Source organism: Cydia amplana, chromosome 26 (assembly GCF_948474715.1).
Source record: "Cydia amplana chromosome 26, ilCydAmpl1.1, whole genome shotgun sequence".
Lineage (NCBI taxonomy): Eukaryota > Metazoa > Arthropoda > Insecta > Lepidoptera > Tortricidae > Cydia > Cydia amplana.
This window is the reverse complement of record NC_086094.1, coordinates 1278969-1302882: the sequence shown is the minus strand read 5'-3', so window position 1 is coordinate 1302882 and position 23914 is coordinate 1278969. Positions and strand designations below refer to the sequence as shown.

Below are 23914 nucleotides of genomic sequence, written 5' to 3'. Positions count from 1 at the left end.
TTCTTATGGTTGGGTATGTCTCCTTACATGAACTTTCAGAGCACTCTTGTATGCACTAGCATAACTACATTGTTCACACTGATAAGGTTTCTCGCTAGAATGCTTCAGTAAATGACGTTTCAAACTACCTTTGTATGCGCTAGCATAACTGCATTGCCCGCATTTGTGAAGCTTTTCACCTGTGTGTCTGCTTATATGCCTTGATAATTGATTTTTGTAACTACTAGCAAAACTACACTGGTCACATTTGTAAGGCTCTTCGCCGGTGTGTTTTCTTGTATGGATTAATAAATAATGTTTGTCAGTACTAGCAAAACTACAGTGTTCACATTTGTAAGGTTTTTCACCAGTGTGTTTTCTTATATGGATTAAGAAATTGTACTTGAAATTACTAGCATAATTACACTGCTCACATTTGTGACGCTTTTCACTGGTGTGTTTCCTTAGAATATGTTTTTTCAAACTATGTTTAATGATACTAGAATAACTACAGTGCTCACATTGGTAAGGTTTCTCACTACTATGTGTCCTTACATGATCTTGCAAAGCACCTTTGTATGCGCTAGCATAACTGCATTGATCGCATTTGTAAGGCGTTTCACCTGTGTGCTTTCTTACATGACTTTCAAAATTACTTTTGTTTGCACTAGCATAACTACACTGGTCACATTTGTTAAGATTCTCTCCAGTGTGTTTCATTACATGAACTTTTAATCCACATTTGTGTGCACTAGCATAATTACACTGGTCACATTTGTAAAGATTCTTTCCAGTGTGTTTCATAACATGAACTTTTAATCCACATTTGTGTGCACTAGCGTAACTACATTGGCCACATTTGTAAGGCTTTACACCAGTGTGTTTTCTTGCATGGATTAATAAACTTTTTTTGTAATTACTAGCAAAACTACACTGGTCACATTTATAAAGATTCACTCCAGTGTGTTTCATTACATGAACTCGCAAATGACGTTTGTTTGCACTAGCGTAGCTACATTGCTCGCACTTGTAAGGCTTTTCACCAGTGTGTTTCCTTACATGAACCTGTAAATTACTGTTTTTGTTAGTAGAATAACTACACTGCATACATTTGTAAAGATTCCGTTCTGTTTGTCTCTTCTGTGGAGTTTTCTCTGCAACAAAATGTGTTATTTATTATTGTATATTGTAAAACAATCAAAGAACTGTTTACTGGAAGGGATCCCTTACAGAGATAAGTTTGCCTTTGTATTTTTATTAAGTTTTGACATACATACATAGTGGGTTTGAGGTTAAGATAATTAATTCAAAGCATCATTTATTAAGAATGAATATAGAATTCAAATAATTAAGAACTTTGTAGTAAGCTTTTGCTGAACTAAATATTCTCAACCACTTCGCCCACAAACTTTCTGTAAGTGATTACTTATACATATAGTAGGCGGTACAGAAAAGAGAAAATCTATTGTAGACAAATAGTGAATTGTCCACAATCGATTTCCTCTTTTCTGCTGAAAGTCCACACATTTTTAGTGTTGTTGTTTAAGAGAGGTCAAAAAAGGCGAGTGGCGTGAGTAACAATTTGGGGCGTAGCCGAAAATTGTTAATAAATATGATAAATTGGGTTATTCCCACTAGTTACCACCAAGTTGTTACCAGTGGTAACTACTGGGATTTTTTTTCCCACCTTTTACTCGGTTTGGTGGTATAGTTTGTAGCTTTCTAGTAGCGCCCGAAGGCTTATCCTATTGTCTATTGTTGAGTAAAACCGCAAGTGCTACTTACCTGCAAAAAAGGGTCCTAATTATTCTATTTGGTACCTGAGCGCGGGCTAGCCCAACGCTCATAAAACCAGTGTAGGTGCGCTCTCCGATAACGCGCCTTTGTTACGCATCTCGATGACACATTTTCGACTGGTTTTGTAGCGTTCGACTCGCCGGCACTCAGTAACCGAAGTACCGATTTTTTATGCAGGTGGTTGTGGCACGTGGCACGAGCGGTTTTACTTAACAATAGACAATAGGATTAGCCTTCGGGGTCTATTAGAAAGCTACAAACTATAACTACTGGGAATTTTTATTCCCAGTAGTTACCACCAAAATTTTGTTAGAGTTAAATACTAATAAAAACAGTATAAAATAGTATAGTATAAATATAGAGTGATTTTGAATTACCGAATAAAATCACTTAAAAATAATCTAAATGGATTATTTAATTTATCCTTGCATATATTATACTTTATGTACTAGTACCGGTTAAACTGTTTCAATATTTTTTCGTCACTTTTAAGGCAGTTTACTAAACACTAATCGACTTAATAATGATTTATTAAATCACTCTATATTTATTTTTTATTTTTTTATACTGTTTTTATTAGTATTTAACTCTAACAAAATTTTGGTGGTAACTACTGGGAATAAAAATTCCCACTAGTTACCACCAAACCGAGTTGGTGGTAACTACTGGGAATTATTTTTCCCAGTAGTTACCAGTGGTAAAAGGTGGGAAAAAAATTCCCAGTAGTTACCACTGGTAAGAACTTGGTGGTAACTAGTGGGAATAACCCGATAAATTGAAATAAAGACGCCACGAGTATTAGTTAAACAACCTTGCATACAATACTTTTTCTACGACCAAGCACTTAATTACTTTGAAATAAAATTGTAAAATTAACAAATATTATTCATGTCATCTAGTGGACTTCTGCCTACGGTATCTACCTATTTTAAATAGTATAATCTGAGACACTTCTGTTGCAGGATAAAAACACAAACAACTGAGTATTTATTTGAAAAATATTTGTATTTAAATGAAATTGTTTAACACATACAATGTTTTTATTCTTATACTTAGACTAGCTACCTAAAAATCAAATTTCTCTGAAAAATAAAGAATGTAATTACACATACATCAGAAAATGTAAATTTGTAGCAATAAAGGCATTTTTAACCTCCTAAGGCTCTTAAGGCCTCCTAAAACCAAAAAATTGTTTTTATTAATGAAAAATTAAGAACTGAAAGGACCATTTCACTTATGGAAGTGCAAGTGCAGATTATGTATGGTATTGTGTGACATTGTTATTGTTTGACCACTGCTTGATGCAGTATTAATATTAATGCGGATATCAGAATGTTGTTGTATTATTTGGGATAACGATGAACTTTGAGCAGTTTCCATGTCTGATGGTAATGGTGCCGGAGAAATGGTGCTTTGCTGGGATTCAGTTGCTAGAATATTGGTTACTGATATACAAGTTGCGGTTTCCTTCTGTGGCCGTGTCTTACTAGTATTCATAAGATTTGATACTTTGGTCTTGCTTTGTATAGAGTCAATGTAACCCTCTGCCACTGCTGTCGAATTCCGGCGACCATGTCTTTTTAAAGAAGTTATGTCTCCATCTGCGTCAACTGAGAGTGTGGCTGATGTTCTACGGAAACAATGTCCCGTATAAAGCTCCGGGTGTGGAAGCTTAAGATATGCTGCCACGGTTTTGCCCATCTGGCCAAAAGTATTTATTCCAATATTTTGCCCTAAACATTTTCCATTGAGACTAATAAAGAAGTTCTGGCTGTTGCAAGGATTTGGGCGAAGGTCCACATATTTTTTACATACTTTGTAGTAATTTCCAGTTATTGTGAATGTCCGATTGAGGTGATTTTTTGTATTCATTATCTTTACTATAAGTTTATTGTCAGCGTCAACGACGTGCTTAGTTTTTAACATATGAAGCTCCTGTCTCCGGCAAGCACCCATGATTCCGAATATTACTGCAACCTGCAACATAAAAATGTATGTAACTGAACGAAAAGCAATTACTCAAACCTGTTAATGTTTAGGTCATACTGAGCAACTTTTACTATGGGACCAACCCCGAAAACGAGGAAAGAAAATTAGAAGTTTCATACATTTTGCTGGTCTGATGTTGAAATTTCCTTTGGGAGAGTCATTTTTTTTTCGCGATTTCAGGGTTGGTCCCATAGTAAAAGTTGCTTAGTATGACCTAAACATCGGGTTTGAGTAATTGCTTTTCGTTCAGTTACATAATGTATATTAACACATTTTAATAATAACTATATCAAAAACAACAACCTACCTTGATTAAAAGATATTCGTCATCCGGTGCATTGTTGATAAACTTTTTTAAGTCATCTGGTGAAAAAGTGCGTGCTTTTTTTACTTCGTAGCCTCCTTTCGGTTCTGACTTCCTTTTAAGGAAAGCTAACAATTTAAAATATTTGGAGATATCCATTTGGTGGTGTATATTTAGCATAGACTTTAGCTTGGAATACTCCACCCACAATGATGTGGGCTTGCAACTTTCACTTAGATCGTTAAAATAAGCTAACAGCACTTTTTCTGAAAATGACGAATTTTTATGCTCAGATTTCCATGCCATGAACTTTTCATACGACTTTTCGTACACGTGTCGCGATTTTGAAGACAGCAAATTTTTAGTTACTGATATCTTCTCTTCATCTTCGTCTTCAGACGTAGTCGGTGTAGACACTATGTTTTCGTCTTCATCCGTTTTAACTTGAAAGACACACTGTTCTTTAACACAAAAGATAAATTTTAAAGGTAGGTACGGGCGGAAAAAGAATGAATGAAATAAAAAAACATGTCCATGGTTCACTTATTTGTCGGAGATGACATTTAAAACAAGGTTAGCAACAATGTATTTCATACAATATTTTTTATTTATTTTATTATATGTATTATGTAATTATGTAATTAATGTAATTATGTAAGTTTATTTAAACACATTTTTTTATTGTTGTTTCCTATTTATTAATATAAAATACATGTTTTTGGTGCAAATCTAAATAGAGAAGTCACATTCTTTTTATATGTCAATGATTTAAATGTAGAAAATCAATATAACTAAAACAAAGAAGGTTTTAATACCGAACAGTGGTCATTACACGAAGTATCGAAAAGTGGCAAAAAGAGTCTGCGTGTATGCACTAATGCGTTTTTGGGGAATAGACTAAAGACTTGTCTTGACAACTATCAGGTAGGATTTTAAAGATGTGTGCACGACCCTTTATGACAAATAAAAGTACGGGAGTAGAAAATTTTTTTACTACATTATTACACAGATCCCCTTACCTCGTTTGTTTCTTTTAGCTTTCCCAACTTTGGTGTTCCTCAGTTCCTCTAACTCAGCTTCAGGAACTTGTATTGGGCTGCCTCCGTCTGCGCTCTCGGTGACAATCTCACATGGCTTCAGATCTATCTCCATGTTGAAAGCTGAAATCACCCACAGATTAAAACAATATTTACACTTTTTTTTTTTTATTTAGCCCGTTATGATGTCCCACAGCTGGCCAGAAATAAATATAAATAAACGGTGTACAGTTAAGAGTGTTGGTGTTTGTACCATGGGTACTAGGCGACGATATATACATACTTATACACGAAAACACCTATGACTCAGGAACAAATGGACAGTGTTATGGAATAGCGAACTAACTGTCGCTTGATCGCTTATTTCATAACACTGTCCAAATACCTCTCTTCATCACAAAAATAAATGCCTGTGCCGGGGTTCAAACCCAGGGGTCACTAGCCTCTAGGCTAGACTATATGCCGTTCTCGAGATTCTTTTGTATGGGGAATGTTTTTGTCACAACTATATACCAGACTAGTCGTCAAAGTTATAGTTATATGTTGCAACTGACCTGTTGGTGCGTCGCTCACGCCGCGCTGCTCCACTAGCTCGGGGCCGAGCACGAGCTCGTCTTTCACGGCGTGGTCGGTGTACAGCGCCGCCGCCGCGCTCACGCCGAGCGACTCATCTTTTACACTCACATCTGAGCACGAAGGCTCAGCTTTTATGTATACACATTCGCGTGTGAACTCATCTTTTACATCCAGCGGCTCAATTTTCACAGACACTTCGGCGGACGTGGGCTCATATGTTATACACACCTCACAGGGCTCAACCTTTACGCAAACATTCTCTGTACCCAGTAACCCTGACGACTCCATTGTTAACTAAAAACTCGTTTCTATTATTCTTCATGTAAATATAGAATTTTTCAAATATGATATTGTTCAAATCCATATAGAATATACTAAAACAGGAATTAAAGCTATACTACAAAGAACACTGGAAGGAACATTACTTTTTAGAATACTATTAGGCGGATCCACAGAGCGAGCAACGTCGCGAGGAAATTTTCTCTCGCGGCAAACGGCCAATGTAGACGTGCCTCGGCAGCCTCGGCCAAGGCAGCGCGCTCTGCCGCGGGTAATGCGCTCAATTTGTTATATTTTCCGTAGAGAATCACTGCAATAGCTTCACGCTGCAAAATACGAAAAAAGCAAAATAAAAATTGCCAAAGGCGAGTATGACGATGGCGACCATAGATGATAGTAGGCGACCGGTATTTTTTTTTTGGCATTGGACAGCCACAGAGAAAATAATACCATAGATACCATAGATATACAAACTAGTAGATTGGTTAGCGAAATTGACTACACACTCGCGTTCGAGACTTCGCCCGCGATTCGCGAACGAGTGTGGAGGGGGCTATAGCCCAACGGCAGGAAAAGTGTAATAAGCCCTTGACTAGGGCAATGGGGCAGGGCGAGAAAGTGATATACTGACTATACCAAAATTGCGGTCCGGTATACCCTTTGATCAGGAAAATAATTGGCGCCAATTTCAACTAGCGTCCACACGTACACAATTTAAGCACCAATTTGCATTCCTAACTTCGAAATTTGATATTTTTGTGTCCGCACCTGCTGATTTGATCGGGGAATCAATTTGGACTTTGCGACCGCGCGGCCTGATTCGATCGGACAATTTCATCAGATTAGCGAAAAATCTAGACCCCACTTACAATGGATATTTGAATGATATTTGAACGCACGCCATTATGACACCACAAACTGCCAATTTGACAGTGACAACAACATTTTATTTCCTAGCTTTTTGGAACTATGAATATTTTGAATTATTTTGAATTTTGAATATATTTTGTACGGATTTGAAACAATATCGTACTTAAACAAAGATCCCAGCTTTTTACTTGACGTTTACGGTAAAGTGAATCGAAAAGACGTCGTACATAGTTGACGATGGAGTCATCAGCGTTGCAGGGCACAGAGAGTGTTTGCGTGAAGGCGGAGCCCTGTGATGATGTGTGTATAACGGATGAGCCCACGTTTGAGGGAGTGTCTGTTAAAGCTGAGCCGGACGATGCTGTTTTTGTAAATGATGAGCCTAGGCGCGAGAGTGTGTCTATAAAAGCCGAGCCTTTACTGGATGCTGTTATTGGAAAAGACGAGCTGAGGTGCGAGAGTGTGTCTATAAAAGCCGAGCCTTTATTGGATCCTGTTTTTGTAAAAGACGAGCCCAGGTGCGAGAGTGTGTCTATAGAAGCTGAGCCATCATGCTCAGATGTGAGTGTAAAAGAAGAGTCGCTCGGCGTGAGCGCGACGATGGGGCTGTATGCCGACCACACTGTAAAAGATGAGCTCGTGCTGGGCCCCGAGCTAGTGGAGCAGCGTGGCGTGCCCCACACACCAACAGGTTAGTTCTCGATAGACATCTTAAAGCAGTGGTCGGCAACCTTTTAGCAGCCAAGGGCCACATAGTAGTTAACGAAGTTGACGCGGGCCATACTAATATTTATGACTTTATCAGACATTGTCGTTTGTCAATATTACATACAAAATAGCCAGGTAATACATATAATGACTTCGCAAGCGCACATAATGCTTTACTCATACCATACTCGTAAATATGTGTAAGTAATGCTTAAACTGCAATTAGCGCTAGCGTTATGTTCAATTAGAATTATTTTTAATAGGTGACGATGATCCTTATGTCATTATGCACCCGTGCGATGGCCAAGTCATTATAAATGTATTTCAAATTAAAGATATCTTATTGATACGGTTTTAATACCCCCTGGCACTGATTAAAATAACCGACTTGGTTTCACATTACATCTCAAAACTTTTTTGTAGTAAAAGCGTTGCGAGACTTGCACCTTTTTACATGTAATGTTTTTGATGGGGTATTATTGTCCGGGACTTTTATTAATTTGGTCTGTTATTATTAAAAAGTCGCAGTGTGCAAGGGCCCCAAATATTGAATAATGTCAATTTGGATTTGATTCAGATTCATGTTTTACATTTAGTATGTTTTACGGTATAACTTATTTTTTTACTTCCTCCTCACTGCTTTAAATAGTCTAGTAGTTTTCCTTTGTATGAAAGATGAGAAAAATTGGAAGAAAAGAAAAATGTGCTGTGTAATTGTCCTATTGTAAATTCACAGTATTGAATTGCAGTATTCATTATATATTTGTATAAAATGACTCTTAAAATATTCAATCTACAAATTAACCTATGTAGGTATATTGTTTACCTATACAAGTTCATACAAAAATACACAAAGGTGTCATATTATTGGCCGGTACTGTATATGGTCTCTATTAATCAAACCTTTTTTTGCAGCACGAACTCGAGAGAGGCCGGGAAGTAGACCTCATCGTTACAAATGTCCTAACTGCGAATATAGAACAGCCAAAAAAACTACTTTGAAACACCATGCTTACACGACACATTATAAAAACAAGCCTTACCGATGTGTCCAGTGTAGTTATGCTACTGCATACAAAAATCATTTGGAAGTTCATATGTTGAATAATCACACTGCTGAAAATCTTTACAAATGTGACCTGTGTAGTTATGCTAGCAACCGTAAAAGTCTTTTGAAACTACATTTAAAGTCACACGCTTACCAGTATAATTATGGAAGCCACCAACTTGCTAAAACGTACCAGTGTGAACAGTATAAATATGTTAGCAACCATGGTGATAGGCGAATGCCGAACAGAATACACACATCTAGTAGTAAAAGTAGATTGGAACATCCTGTAAGGAAACACGAGGTGAGGTGTTATGTGAACAAAAGACGTGCGCAACGTTCGACAGTCGACGAGTCACAGGATGTAGCATAGATAACAGAGGCAGCGCTGTGCGGCAGCAGCATGGACGCACGGGTTGCGCGGTGGTTCGCACCGCGTGCGGAAGTGTAAGGCCTGAGTGGACGCTTGAGTTGGGCGTGCAGCGGGGCGGGGCGTGCGACGTGCATGTTAAACAAATGCAAGCGTATAGGAGCGGCCTTAGTGCACGCTGCTCACATCACGCGTGAGCCCACAGCCACGCTGCACGCCCCGCCGAACGCTCCGCTTCGAGCGTCCACTCAGGCCTTACACGAAGAGACTTGAGTTATTAATGTTATTATTTTGATTAATTGTTATGCTTTCAATAAAATTATATTTTTATCAGAAAATCATCGATAATTGAGTTTATCGATATAGAAACTCCCTCCTGTTATTACATTTTGCCCCCTAACATCCGATGCCTGGATATGAATTCGGATGTTAGGTCACATTTAGTACATACAAAGTCAATAAGTACCTATGTCATTCCGTAGCGCTCTTTAGCGATAAGACCACCTGTGGCCTATTTTATAAAGCTACAAGTTACAATTTACAAGCGGAAGTCTCGTTCTAACACATAGGGTTAGAAAGAGACTTCCGCTTGTAAATTGTAACTTGTAGCTTTATAAAATAGGCCACTGCTGTCTACCATAGTTTACATCGTCAGGTAACAAGCATAACTCACTAATTACCACCACAAGGTCATAGCCATAGTGAACCATATTAGTACTCAAGTAAGGTTGATTTTTGTTTAATTACTTTTTAGTAGGTAATTAGTGAGTTTTGCTTGTCATCTGACGATATGCTTAATTTGTATGAAATGTTTCTTTGGATTTTGGATATTGTGTGATTAATTATTTTACCCCCTTATTTATAAAACTTTAGGGGTCTGATTTAGTTCAATTATGTTTTATCCCTTTCTTACAAATACATAAGTCAAAATGACAGAGATAAACACAAACGATTCATAGCTGATTCAGGCCAGTAACGCGTTAATGAATAACGCCATTAAACTGTTATATTATATTATAAATAAAGACAATAAAAAACCGGCCAAGTGCGAGTCGGACTCGCGCACGGAGGGTTCCGCACCATCAACAAAAAATAGAGCAAAACAAGCAAAAAAACGGTCACCCATCCAAGTACTGACCCCGCCCGACGTTGCTTAACTTCGGTCAAAAATCACGTTTGTTGTATGGGAGCCCCACTTAAATCTTTATTTTATTCTGTTTTTAGTATTTGTTGTTATAGCGGCAACAGAAATACATCATCTGTGAAAATTTCAACTGTCTAGCTATCACGGTTCGTGAGATACAGCCTGGTGACAGACGGACGGACGGACGGCGGACGGACGGACGGACGGACAGCGGAGTCTTAGTAATATGGTCCCGTTTTTACCCTTTGGGTACGGAACCCTAAAAAACCGGCCAAGTGCGAGTCGGACTCGCGCACGGAGGGTTCCGCACCATCAATAAAAAACAAGCAAAAAAAACGGTCACCCATCCAAGTACTGACCCCGCCCGACGTTGCTTAACTTCGGTCAAAAATCACGTTTGTTGTATGGGAGCCCCACTAAAATCTTTATTTTATTCTGTTTTTAGTATTTGTTGTTATAGCGGCAACAGAAATACATCATCTGTGAAAATTTCAACTGTCTAGCTATCACGGTTCGTGAGATACAGCCTGGTGACAGACGGACGGACGGACGGACGGACGGACGCACAGCGGAGTCTAAGTAATAGAGTCCCGTTTTTACCCTTTGGGTACGGAACCCTAAAAAGACGTTTTCTATTTTTTTTTGTTTCTATTTCATGCAGGTGTACTGAAGGCCAAAGACATATATTGTTCCCTAGGGATTATGGATTGTGAAAAAAATACTCAGGAATACTAAATAAGGGTCTAAGGGAACTATACTCCAACTACACTATAATATTTCAGCCTAGACAGTATGCGCTGCTAAAGCAGAGACGCTTAGTGTAACGCCTGAGTGGACGCTCATGTTGGGCGTGCAGCGGGGCGGGGCGTGCGGCGTGCATGTCAAACAAATGCAAACGTATAGGAGCGGCCTTAGTGCACGCTGCTCAAATCACTTGTGAGTCCGACGCTACGCTGCACGCCCCGCCGAACGCTCCGCTCCGAGCGTCCACTCAGGCCTTACACTTACGCTGGCTGGGGCATGTGCATCGAATGCAACCTTCTCGTTTGCCGCGGCGCGGCGTGTTTTCCTTGGCGCCATAGCTGATGCCAAGAGAAGCGTCGGTCGGCCGATGCTACGGCACAAGGACTGCGCCAGGCGATATATGCACTCCTTCAACATCCCGGTTCATAAATGGGAGGAGCTTGCCGAGGACAGCACAAGACAAAAAGAAAGGGATGAGTATAGTTTTTTTGGTTCTTAGTTTGATTGCCGGGTACAGTGGCTCACTCAACCTAATTGCAACATGAGAGATTAGTTTCCCTACTCATAGATACAGCAGAAATATTCAGTAATCGAAAAAAATCAATGGGGGGAGCAATGGTTATTTTAACAGGTAAGGGTGCTACAGTGTTGAGCCACTGTTCCAGCCTTGACCCTACAGATATTCTTTTCAATAAAATAAATATTAAGAGGCCATCAACGTGCACATTAGCGCCACTGCTAAATAATCGTGATTATTTAAATTTGATCTGATTCATCTACAAAGAGGCTGTGGCCAATTAAATGATGTAATGGTAACTTGGTGACATTCGAAAAAAATGCCCCAAATGTGCTTATAATATTCACTCATAATATTAAAGGCCCGCTCAGACGGAAAGATCAAATTGACAATTTTAGATTCATTGTGACATTCGTGCGCTCTCAATTAAAAAAATGCCTCTAAACAGCTTAAAGGACCCATAACTAGTGAGTATTATATTCTTTGCCCATAATTAAAAAAGCAATGGTGTCATGGCACCCGTAATCAGTAATGTAATGTCAAACATGCATCAAAGAGAATATACCACTGACTATTTAGCTAAATAGTTTTCTTTTATTAATTTTGTATGGATTTGAAAATATTATAGATACTATCTCTATTTACGTGCCACTCAAACGGAAACGAGTTTTAAGTTGACGAATGACGATGGAGTCATCAGCGTTACAGGGTACAGAGAATGTTTGCGTAAAACCCGAGCCCTGTCAGGAAGTGTGTATAACAGGTGAGCCCTCGTTCACGGGAGTGTCTGTGAAAGCTAGGCCTGTGCTGCATGACGTGTGTGACGAGCTGGACGCCGATCACGTGGTGAAAGATGAGCTCGCGCTCGGCTCCGAGCTAGTGGATAGGCGCGGCGTGCCCCACGCACTAACAGGTTAGTTCTCAGACATCTTAAGATAATGGACATAAGTAGACATGCCTCCTGTCCAAACTGTGGTAATGAGGAGACAATCTTGTTTACACTAAGGTACCAGCAGAAGTTCCCACACAACACGATACAATTTCTCAATTTAATGACGTAGCCTGTATAAGATTTTCTGTCAGTAAAATACATTGGCCTAGTCTGCGTCAGTACCAATTCGTATTTTGAAAACATAGAGAGTAATAAAATTAATACCTGCCAAATAACGCAAAATACGCCTTGCTGCTAAGGGTGGTATACCATCTGTCCAATATGTTTGTCCAATCTCATGGCGTCTCACTATCTTAAGCAAAATGTGAGTGAGACAAAACACAATTGGAAAAAGAAATTGGACCGGTGGAATGCCACCCTAACCAATGTGACCTAAAAAAAAACTGTTGTTAAAGGACCATGGGCAACTTTGTATGGAGCCTGGACCCAACGCCAACAGAAATGAGAGTAAGGTCATTAGATAGGTATTTCTATGTACTTCATTTTGTTCTATGGGCACCAAGCGGAATTCCATTTCAGAACTGAGATATTGGTATTTTAGCCAAAATGTCGTCACCCTTATTACCTAGGCAATCAGGTGGCCATAGGAACTCTGTGATGAATCAACGCAACCTAATTGTGTTAGGGGTTTTTAGAATTGTCTCAGTGAGTATTAGTTGTCTGCAATGGCCTTTTATTTATGTAGACGTGTGACGTTCATAGTTGACAAAACTAAAATTTGATCCAACGATTTTGACAACTTGACACGTTGGCAAGTTGGCATCACCCATAAAACTAACTCAATATAGGTTCCATAACATAAGAAAAAGTACAGTTGGCGATAAAATGTAATTTTTGCCAAACACATATTACTAGAGCATGATACTCACACATGGCATCTAGCCATTCTTGGCTATAAGAGCCACTTACAGCTTCTTCATTAGAATTCACTTTTAAATGATAAATATTGAGTAGCGTTCATTTGGATTTGATTCAGTTTTATGTTTTACTGTTAGTATATTTTTTGCATTAGTGTGGTGAAAAATGTTGTTTGAAAAACATGGTGAAACTTAACTTTTTAAACTCTCGCGTTTTGTAGACATATTTAATTACACAAACGGGTCTACCGAACCGAAATGAAATTTTATCGCATTAGACCAGTTTGTGTAATTAAATATTGTGAAACTTGAATTTCATGTCTTGAAACCCACGCAACGCTCAAGATTCCATTTTTTACGATTCTAATCTTACGCTTAGTTAGTGCTTCTGAGCATTTTCCGCAACTTGACAACCATTGTGCCTATTTTGCGAGAAACGAGGTAGCGCTACTCTAACCACCCCAGCCGGGCTAACACATGATTGGTGCGACAGTATATCGCGGCGGGATAGCCTACCCATCATTTTCTAACTCTGTTAACAATGGAAAGGAGCATTCTCAGCATAAAACTAAAGGACAAGGTTAACAGCAAGTACATCCGATCCAAAACACACATCGTAGATGCACTCGAGTTTGTCCTGAAATAGAAATCGAGATGGGCCGGCCACATAGGAAGATTGACAAATGACAGATGGACCAACAAAGTCACAAAGTGGCCAGGACCCCATGGCAAAAGGAAGGCGGGAACACCCATAACAAGATGGTCCATATCATAGCCGCAGCTGGAGAAAATTGGCTAATCAAGGCTACAGACCGAGAAAGGTGGAAAGATATGGAGGAGGCCTATACCCGACAGGGGTCCTTAATATAGTAAAATGAACAACAATATTATTAGGAAACTTTTATTATATAAAACTAATTAAGGAAAAATAAAGGCTTAAATAAATAAATACTAATAACAAATGTGGGACGGGTCACGGGTAGTCTCGCCGCGAGATACTGTCCCGCCAATCATGTGCTATGGGGGGGGGGGGGGGCAGCTCCTCCATGAAGCCTAGCAATGTTTTCAGGTTGCTAACTGCCTATTTTAGTGTGCACAAGTCCCTAGGTATTTGCTCTGTATACTTCCACCTGTTTGCATTCTAGGATAATGTGTTTTGTTGTTTAATGTTTGTGTAATCTTACGCTTGTTCGGGTATCGAAATTAACATGAGCAGTTAAACAACTACTTTGCCCCCTTGTAAAACAAATAACTATTATGAAATTACATGTGGTCTCTATAAATGTGGTGTGGCACAAACCTGAACAGAGTCAAACAGATCAAATATCTGGGTCTCTGTGACAACATAGTCATCGAGGGAGGGGGGGGGGGCGCTGACGACAGCAGACGAGGCAGAGACGACGGCGCTGTCCATTTTGTCCAAAATTTGTTTTATCTCATCAAAGTGTATGGCTCACCCGGTATTGTCACAGGGCGGACACGCCATACATCAAAAATCATTTGCGTTTATATGTGTGCACGGCACGTCTGTACACGCGTCGTTGTGTATGTGTGGGTAAGTCGCTTTACTGAGAGCACGCCAGAAGTCCGCCAGATTCATGTCGCGGGGCGAGGTAATGCGAGTCGGGGCGGGGCGGTGCGTGGCCGTTCTGTATGATAATAAATAAAATAAAATATCTTTATTTCGGAAAATCAAAAATTCCATACAATATTGTTAGTAATACATTACAGCTACATGTTAGTAAGTACAATAAAATTAATCATTAACATAACACAACATTTTGACAATGAGATCAAGATTTATAATAAAATTAAAATTAATTGGAATCATGAATATGTAATAAATAAGTAAAATAAAATAAAAAAACTATTACTTATTCTGTGGTATTGTATTGTCCTAGCTCTAAGTATACTGTTTTGCATGGTAGATTTTAATGAAAATTATTGTACTCATTAATATTGTTTTGTTACTAACACTTACATGGGTCATGCCTGAATTAAATGATTATTTTCTCAAAAATGGACGGCAAAGTCGACGTTGCCGGTTAAAAAATAGGTCGCGAAGTGCGTATAGTTTATGGTCATTAAAAAGTTAAAAACATTGCAGTCTCGATTTCGGGACTGTAATGTTGCATACAAATTCCATTATTTAACGAGTTCCAAACTTTTAAAAACTTTAAATGGCCATATCAAATGAAGGCATGTCCATTAAACAGCCAAACAGATGATCAGCACTTATTATTATAATGTTGGTACCGCGACTATTTAAAGTCTATTTTTTAATTCGGTAGACTAAAATGACATTTCATAGTATGAAATGACATTTTATGTTCATACTATGAACTGTCATTTCAGTCTACCGAATTAAAAAATAGACTTTAGGTGTCTCAAATACGTTGGCGTATTTTCAGCAGAAAAATACACTTTTTTTTTAAAGGCGGCATGCTAATCTTTTTAATGGTTTTACTTTTTTCTGTGAAAATTAGAACGTTGCTTCTGTAAAATATTTCTATTTCTTGCACCATTTTTGAGAAAAGCACTATATATGACTCGGCTGGAAGGGTACTTGCTGGCTTCGGATTCAATTAAACGGACTCCCAAGGTCGTCCGTTTAAAACGAATCCTCAGCCTGCAAGTAGCTACTTCCGAACCTCGACAATAATGTACTATTAATTTATAAATCAAACACTGTTGTTGCAGGACAAACTCCACACAAGAGGCCGGGAAGTAGACCCGACCCTTACCAATGTGCTCACTGTAAATATACAACAGCCAGTAAAACCTCTTTGACACGTCACGTAAGGACACATTCTGAAAACAACCTTAACAAACATGACGAGTGTAGTTATGCTACTGCATACAAAGATATTTTGCAAGTTCACATAAGGAAACACACTGGTGAAAAGCCCTACAAATGCGAACATTGTAGTTGTGCTAGTGCATACAAACATGTTTTGCAAGTTCATATAAGGAAACACACTGGTGAAAAGCCCTACAAATGCGGCCATTGTAGTTATGCTACTGCATACAAAAATGTTTTGCAAGGTCATATAAGGAAACACACTGGTGAAAAGCCCTACAAATGCGGACAGTGTGGTTATGCTAGTTCGTACAAAGGTCATTTGCAAGTTCATGTAAGGTCACATACTAGTGAGAAACTTTACCAATGTGATCACTGTAGTTATGCTAGCAACAGAAGATATCATTTAAAAATTCATAAAAAGCAACACACTGGTGAACTGCCCTACAAATGCGACCATTGTAATTATGCTAGTGCATACAAAGATTGTTTGCAAGTTCATATAAGGAAACACACTGGTGAAAAGCCCTACAAATGCGATCAATGTAGTTATGCTAGTGCATACAAAGATTGTTTGCAAGGTCATATAAGGAAACACACTGGTGAAAAGCCCTACAAATGCGAACAATGTAGTTATGCCACCAACCAAAAAAGTCATTTGACAGTTCATATAAGGAGACACACTGGTGAAAAGCCCTACAAATGCGAGCAATGTAGCTATGCTTGTAATAAGCGACGTAATTTCTTAAACCATATCACAAAACATACTAGTGAACAGGTTTACAAATGTGATCAATGTAGCTATGCTTGTAATAAGCGACGTAATTTCTTAAACCATATCACAAAACATACTAGTGAACAGGTTTATAAATGTGATCAGTGTAGTTATTCTTGTTATCACCGACGTAATTTCCTAAACCATACAAGAAAACACAGTGAAAAGGTTTACAAATGTAACCAATGTGTTTTTGCTAGTGCATACAAAAAATCTTTGCAAGTTCATATAAGGAGACATACTAATAAACTTTACCAGTGTGACCAGTGCAGTTATGCTAGTGCATACAAAAGTGGATTGAAATTCCATAAGTGGAATCACACTGCTTTTAAGCCTTACAAATGTGACCAGTGCAGTTATGCTAGCTGGAGTAGAAACCTTTTGCAAGAACATGTAAGGGCACATGCTAGTTATGGCAGCAACCATAAAAGTAGTTTGGAAATTGGAAATAATGTAAAAAAACACGAAGTGAGGTGTTATGTGAACAAAACACGTGCGCTACGTTTGTCAGTCGGCGAGTCACAGGATGTAAGTAGCGTAGCTAGCAGTGGCGGCGCGTCAAAGATATCCATAGCCTGGATATCCTGGGCTAATTTACAACTCTGCTCAAACGTCAAAAAACAGGCAAGCCGGTGGGAACCGGCTTTTATCGACGCGCCGCCACTGATAGCTAGCCACCAGCAGCATGCTGAGATGAGGCCATTTCGTGGCACTTTAATCTTATTTTGTGTATTCTTTTATATTATACAACTATGTATTGTCTCGTTTGTTTGTGCTTTCGAATAAATTATATTCTATTCTAATTGATGATCTCATTTCATTTTGTTGTAGAATAACAGTTTTGAATGATTCACGGTTAGTTTCACTAGACTTATATTATATTGACCGGGATATGAACCGTGATTACCTTTTGTATTGTTTTCGAGCTCCCGATATCTCGACGCAGTTACATGCATCTTATTCACATTAACCCTTTAACCGCCAGAGTCTGATATATAAGACATTACATATCCAGCTCATTTCGCCACAGTCTGATAAATAAGACAAATAACTGATCTGGTTTTTACAGCACATTTATAACTCCCGTAACTATGCCAACCTTACTCTGCGTGGTACAATTACTGTCGGTGGCGACACGAGTACGCTCGATCAAAAATTGCTGGCGGTTAAAAGGTTAAAAATCCATACAGCTCATAGCTGTGGTTGATATTCCGGTCGATATAAGTTTTGTTGTAGAACTTTACATTAACATTCTACTTCTATTGCAGATGGCCAGTGTGAAGAATAAAATGTCAATAGAAACAACGCATGTAAAAATGGAGATTGAAGAGGAGTATGTGAAAAAGGAACCTACTGAAGGGTCTTCAGAGGACTTCGAAAAGGAGTTCAATGTGAAAGGAGTCAATGATATTGATAGGTCAAGAAAGGAAGATATAGTGGAGGTACAAGATAAGGAAAGATGTCCAAATGAGGAACTCAGAGTCAAGGAGACCGTAGAATTATTAAAGGAGGATAGTGTAAAGGAAGTGCTCAATGATAGGTCAAGTGAGGAGGATATGGTCGAGGTAAAAGATGAGGAAAAATGTCCAAATGAGGAGCCCACAACAGTCGAGGAGGCAGTAAAGGAAATTAAACAGGTGGATAGTGTCAAAGAAGTGGTCAATGATAGGTCAGGGAAGGCAGATATAGTGGAGGTAAAGGATAAGGAAAAATGTCCTGATGGGGAACCCACAGCAGTCAAGGAGGCAGTCAAGAATGTTAAAAAAGAAGTACTCAATGATAGGTCAAGGGAGGAGGATATAGTTGAGGTAGAAAATGAGGAAAAATGTCTAAATGAGGAGCCCTCAACAGTCAAGGCGATAGTAGAGAATATTAAAAAGGAGTATAGTGTAAAGGAAGTTGAGAGTCCAAGGGATGTAGAGGCAGAAGATAGGTGTTCAAATGAGGAGCCTGAAGCAGTAAAGGACATAAAAGAGGAGGATGGTGTAATGGAAGTGTCCAACGAGAATCCAAGGGATTTAGAAAATAAGGAGAAGTTTGCGAATGAGCGGTGTGTAAAAGAGGAGACAGAGGAGATTGCAGACTCGTGTGATTTATATGAAGATGTGCTCCGAGCTTTGATGGATCCGGAGAATGTGGTGAAGGAAGAGATTGAGCCTGAATCCGTGCTCCAGGCCATGATGGTCTCAGCTGTTCAAGGTCAGTGTATTTTTAACCCTTTATACTCTGGCACACCTACTTTATCAGTAGAATAAACGGCAAATTAAAAAAATGTAAGTGCGAAGTTTTGACTTCCCATCGAAAATTTGAATTTCGCGCCTTTTTCTATTGACAAAGTGGGTATATATAACATAAAATTCTGTTGCTTTTTGGAGTCAATTTTCGTGATTTCATGATATTATTGTGACATGAAGCTGGTCTGATGATGGACACAGGAGGTGGCCTCAGGAACTGTGTGATATAACAATGCCTCCTGAATGTGTTTGGGTTTGTTTGAATTGCCTCTACGAGTATTAGTTGCCTGTTAAAAGAAAAATACAGTCGGCGATAAAATCTTGTATCTAAAATGAAAATTTGTAAAAAAACTAATGTTTATACTTTTTTTTTTCAAGATTGCTGCAACCGGGCGTGCTCGGTTCGCCTGGAGCGCCTCATTGTGAACGAGAGGCGGCGCACCTGCCGCGTCGGACGCCGCGTGTACAAGCTCGGACCACGGGACTACACCTCGAGTGTCCGCAACTACCAACTGCGACACACCAGACCAAAACACTATTCTGCGACCACTTTCAAGCGACCTAAACCCAACAGAATGTTAAATACTGCCGTAAACTATGAATGCAATGACTGTGGCAAGGGTTTCAAAAGCAAGTCTGTTTTAAAAAAACATATGCACACTCACTCGCGGCATATACGCAATGCAGATGGAAAATATGTCTGTGATTTCTGCGGCTCTTCATTCGAAAATAAAATGCTTGTGTTAGAGCATGAGAAAAATGAACATGGCGTTGTCAGTTTCATGTGTTCGGAGTGTGAGTTTACGACAGAAAACAAGAAGAGTTTGCAAGCACATTTAAATAGTCACTCTGTGAATGGCGTGTTCCATTGTCGGCAATGTAGCTACAAAACTCCACATATAGGCAGTTTCCGCAGACATCAAACGATACACAGCAGCGAGAAACCTTACTCATGCGATAAATGTGATTTTAAATGCAGACGGAAATATCATATGCAACAACACCAGGACACACACACGAATAAGAGACTGTATAGCTGCAACATTTGTAACTACAAGGGTAAAAGAAAAAGAGACTTACAGAGTCACCGAATTATACACAGCGGTGAGAAACGATTTGAGTGTAACGATTGCGAGTACAAATCTTTTGCAAAGAGTGATTTACGTAAACATGTTATGATACACACTGGAGTGAAACCCTATGAATGTACTCACTGCGACTATAAGTCTAGTCGCAAGACATCCTTACGACTTCACCAAATGATACACTCCAGCAATAAGCCTCTCAACTGCAACAAATGTAGCTACAAGTGTAAAAGGAAAACAGACTTACTAAAGCACGAATTGAAACACTTAAAAATCACAAATAAAAATCTCTTTAAATGTAGTCACTGTGATTTCACGTGCAGTCAAAAATCTAAATTAAAAATACACGAGATGAAACACACTGGTGGCAAACCATTCGAATGTAGCCGTTGTAGCTACAAGGGTTACCGGAAACAAGACTTGCAAGTTCACGAGAGAAAACACAAGTATGATAAAGACGTTAAGCCGTTTAAATGTCGCTACTGCGATTACGTGACCACTGCAAAAAGTACCTTTCAACATCATGAAATGAGGCACACCGGTGAAAAACCATTTAAATGCGACACTTGCGAATACAGATGCAGCAGGAAAGCGGGTATCAAAGAACATCAGAAAGTGCATTCAGACGAAAAGCCGTTCAAGTGTACGTATTGTGCTTATGCGTGTAAAGTGAAAAAATCCCTGAAAATCCACCTAATGATACACACGGGTAACAAACCTTATGAATGCGACTTTTGCGGTTACAAGGGTGCTTTACGAACCGATATGGACAGACATCTGCTGGTGCACACTGGGGAGAAACCCTTTCAATGTAGCTTCTGTGACTTCAGATGTACACGCAAAACTCATTTGAAAAGTCACGAGATGAGACACACTGGCGAGAAGCCTTATCAATGTGCCCTGTGTGAATTTAGGTGTCGGCACATATCAGGTCTCAAAACTCATATCATGCAACACACGGGAGAGAAACCCTTCCAATGCCAAGAGTGCGGGCACAAAACTCGCCAGAAAACGGACATGCAAATTCACATGAGGATACACCACGGCGAGAAACCGTACGAATGTGGCATATGTGGCTATAGGGCGAAAAGGGCAGCAGACGTGAACATTCATATGAAGATACACAATAAATATTATGATATGGAAGAGGATCCCTTAGACTTGAAAGGTCTAGAGTCTAGACTAACAAAGAGTTAGTCATTTTATAATAAGTACCTAATTGTTTTTTTTTATTATTATTAGTTGATTAATTGATAAAACAATTATATGAAGATACACAATAAATATGATATGGAAGAGGATCCCTTACACTTAGAAGGTTTAGAGTAACAAAGAGTTAAGGTCATTTTAAAATAAGTATTTTTTTTATTAATTATTAATTGATAAGACACACATATGAAGATACACAATAAATATGATATGGAAGAGGATCCCTTACACTTAGAAGGTTTAGAGTAACAAAGAGTTAAGGTCATTTTAAAATAAGTAATTGTATGTTTATTATTAATTGATAAAATGTAAAATTAATGTTGAATTAAAGGCATAACAAAGGCAAGAAACTAGGTTCCATTTTATCAGTTTTTCTTTGACGTACATTATTGGCATGGCAGTTGTATATTTAAGTTTAGAAAACGAAGTAGTTGTTTAGTTTTAATATTAAGAAATAAACCTGTACACATTATTTGGTTTAATAAATGTATTTTCTTTCTTTTTGTTCTTTAATTTATTAGCAATAAATACAGATTCGGACCAATTTGGACACACCACTTAGATTCTTCTGCTGCTGATTGTAGAGCCTTGTATGCAATTGAAATTAATTGGAAATCAGGGTTAGCAAAGTTTACAGTAGCGTATCCTAACTTCGCGCGTTCGTGCCCAACTTCGACCAAGTAAAATGTAAACATAACTATGGAGTGGCTATAAGATTCGAAGGAAGATAAGGGCTATGGGTATGAATGATATTAAGATTATGAATTTAATGGGGCCGACCTCACCTGGAAACTTCTGTAGGTCTTGTGGCGGCCGCCAGATGTGTGGGTCGTTTTCTCTTCGTAACTTTTCACTTCTATATTATTACACGGGGAATCTAATACCTTTAAACGTGCAATTCTTGCATATTTATTTATTTATATATATATTTCGGGGATCTCAGAAACGGCTCTAACGATTTCGATGAAATTTGGTATATGGGGGTTTTCGGGGGCGAAAAATCGATCTAGCTAGGTCTTATCTCTGGGAAAACGCAAATTTTTGAGATTTTAAGTTTTCCGAGCAAAGCTCGGTCTCCCAGATATTATATTTTATGTTGATTGACGTATTATTTTCAGTGACATCAATGACCTATATTTAAATTATATACTCTTAATTCGCGGTTAGAAAGGTCGGCAAAAAGGCGCGTGATATGAAGAACGAATATATTTATGAAACTAAGCGATATGGATGAATGATTGAATGTGAATGAAAATGAATAAAAAGAGGCGCGAACAACTAATATACCAAAATATTCGAATAAGATATATATATATATATATAGAAATAAAAAGAAAAATACTTATCTTCCTCTTATTTTTTTTTTGTTATCAAATATAGGTGAATTGTCAAATTCTTAATGAGAATAAAGTATCTTAAACGTAAAAAAAGTTGGTCAAACCAATTTCTCAGTAACAGAACAAAAAAAAAATAGGTAAGCATGAGCCTTTTCTTTTGGGTGCTAGTACTAGCGTAAGACAAAGATAGTATGATTCTCTCTGTCTATGTTTGAAATGAGACGGTCCTTTGACAAATTATAGTTGGTCAAACCAATTTGTCAGTCAGTAAGAACCAGGAAAACTATATCCATCCTTTTCTTTTGGGTGCTAGTACTAGTGTAAGACAAAGCTAGTATGATTATCTCTGTCTATGTTTGAAATGAGAAAGTCCTTTGACAAATTATATATATATAGTTTTTTTTAGCATTAGATAAAAAATGATGCGGCGATTGCGTAGTATGTGTTGCTGTCTCACCGTTAAACGGTACGCCCATTTGCCACCACAATAAAACAGGTTGTATCTACATTTCATTTTATTTGTATACATTACAACAGTACACATATATTTTATACATAATTTCTCATTATCCATGTAAACGTCACGGCGCAGCGGCGACAGTATGCAGTTTCGGTGAACCTTGTCGGAATGCACGTCTGTTGAAGTATTTTTTCCAGTCAAAAGGTTAACACATTAATTGCCGTCACAAGCCACACAAGACATCCGCGCCAGGCCACAAAAGTTTCATTTCAGTCATATAAAGCTGTAGTACCTCGATCCCGACTATCGGGTCGTCCGGCCTGGGAACGAAATCATAAAATACCCGATAGTCGGGTTTTCGGCACTGACTGTGTTAACTTGTCTTCACTAATACCTTCTCGTTCCAGAACCGGAAATAGAAAGATATGGCTTCCAGCCCGCCAATGATGAACTGAATTAAGACAATTTAAATAATTTAATACTTTTATCTGTGGTGTTGCCACATACTGATTTTCAAAAACGTATTATCAATCGCTGCAGAGTTAGCTTGGTGACACTTCACGCCAAAGCAAGTGCTGCCCTCTACAGTTCACGACCGTTTTCTTGTGCATTTTAGGTTCTGCCATCTTGGGGGCTACATTGAAGCATAAACTTGACATTTACACTTAGCGCCAATAAACAGGAGGCTCCGGTGCTGCCCCCTACAGTTCAAGCACGCTCCCTATCCTCCTAAGGCCCAATGTCCTACCCATAGGACTTCTTCAGTTCAATAAAATTTAAATCATTTTCAAATGGAACAGAGTTGCATTTACTTTGTTTCGTGCAATTTTCAAACAACTCAAA

At 38.6% G+C, this 23914-nt stretch overlaps 2 protein-coding genes across 2 annotated transcripts; one reads left to right on the top strand and one right to left on the bottom strand.

The window, feature by feature from the left end:
- On the bottom strand, positions 1 to 5970 carry LOC134660010 (zinc finger protein 431-like). Its single transcript, XM_063515707.1, has 3 exons — positions 5661 to 5970; positions 5089 to 5229; positions 1 to 1133 (listed from the first exon to the last, which is right to left on the bottom strand). The coding sequence occupies exons 1-3, from the start codon at positions 5968 to 5970 to the stop codon at positions 4 to 6; spliced, it is 1581 nt and encodes a 526-aa protein (XP_063371777.1). The 3' UTR covers positions 1 to 3.
- Positions 5971 to 6969: 999 nt separating this feature from the next.
- Positions 6970 to 23531, top strand: LOC134660008 (zinc finger protein 37-like). The gene is made up of 7 exons (XM_063515706.1): positions 6970 to 7522; positions 15872 to 16749; positions 18015 to 18383; positions 18615 to 18945; positions 19359 to 19557; positions 20644 to 21257; positions 23479 to 23531. The coding sequence occupies exons 1-7, from the start codon at positions 7069 to 7071 to the stop codon at positions 23529 to 23531; spliced, it is 2898 nt and encodes a 965-aa protein (XP_063371776.1). The 5' UTR covers positions 6970 to 7068.
- The last annotated feature ends 383 nt before the right edge of the window (positions 23532 to 23914 follow it).

Excerpts from the sequence above, each read along its gene's own strand:
- LOC134660010 (XM_063515707.1), bottom strand. The coding sequence starts at position 5,970 with ATGGAGTCGTCAGGGTTACTGGGTACAGAGAATGTTTGCGTAAAGGTT. Across the intron at positions 5,230-5,660 it reads CGTGAGCGACGCACCAACAG|CTTTCAACATGGAGATAGAT; the intron begins GTCAGTTGCAAC and ends GGGTGATTTCAG. Across the intron at positions 1,134-5,088 it reads AGCTAAAAGAAACAAACGAG|AGAAAACTCCACAGAAGAGA; the intron begins GTAAGGGGATCT and ends ATTTTGTTGCAG.
- LOC134660008 (XM_063515706.1), top strand. The coding sequence starts at position 7,069 with ATGGAGTCATCAGCGTTGCAGGGCACAGAGAGTGTTTGCGTGAAGGCG. Across the intron at positions 16,750-18,014 it reads CAAAACATACTAGTGAACAG|ATGGCCAGTGTGAAGAATAA; the intron begins GTTTACAAATGT and ends CTTCTATTGCAG. Across the intron at positions 18,384-18,614 it reads CAGTAAAGGAAATTAAACAG|AATATTAAAAAGGAGTATAG; the intron begins GTGGATAGTGTC and ends GCGATAGTAGAG.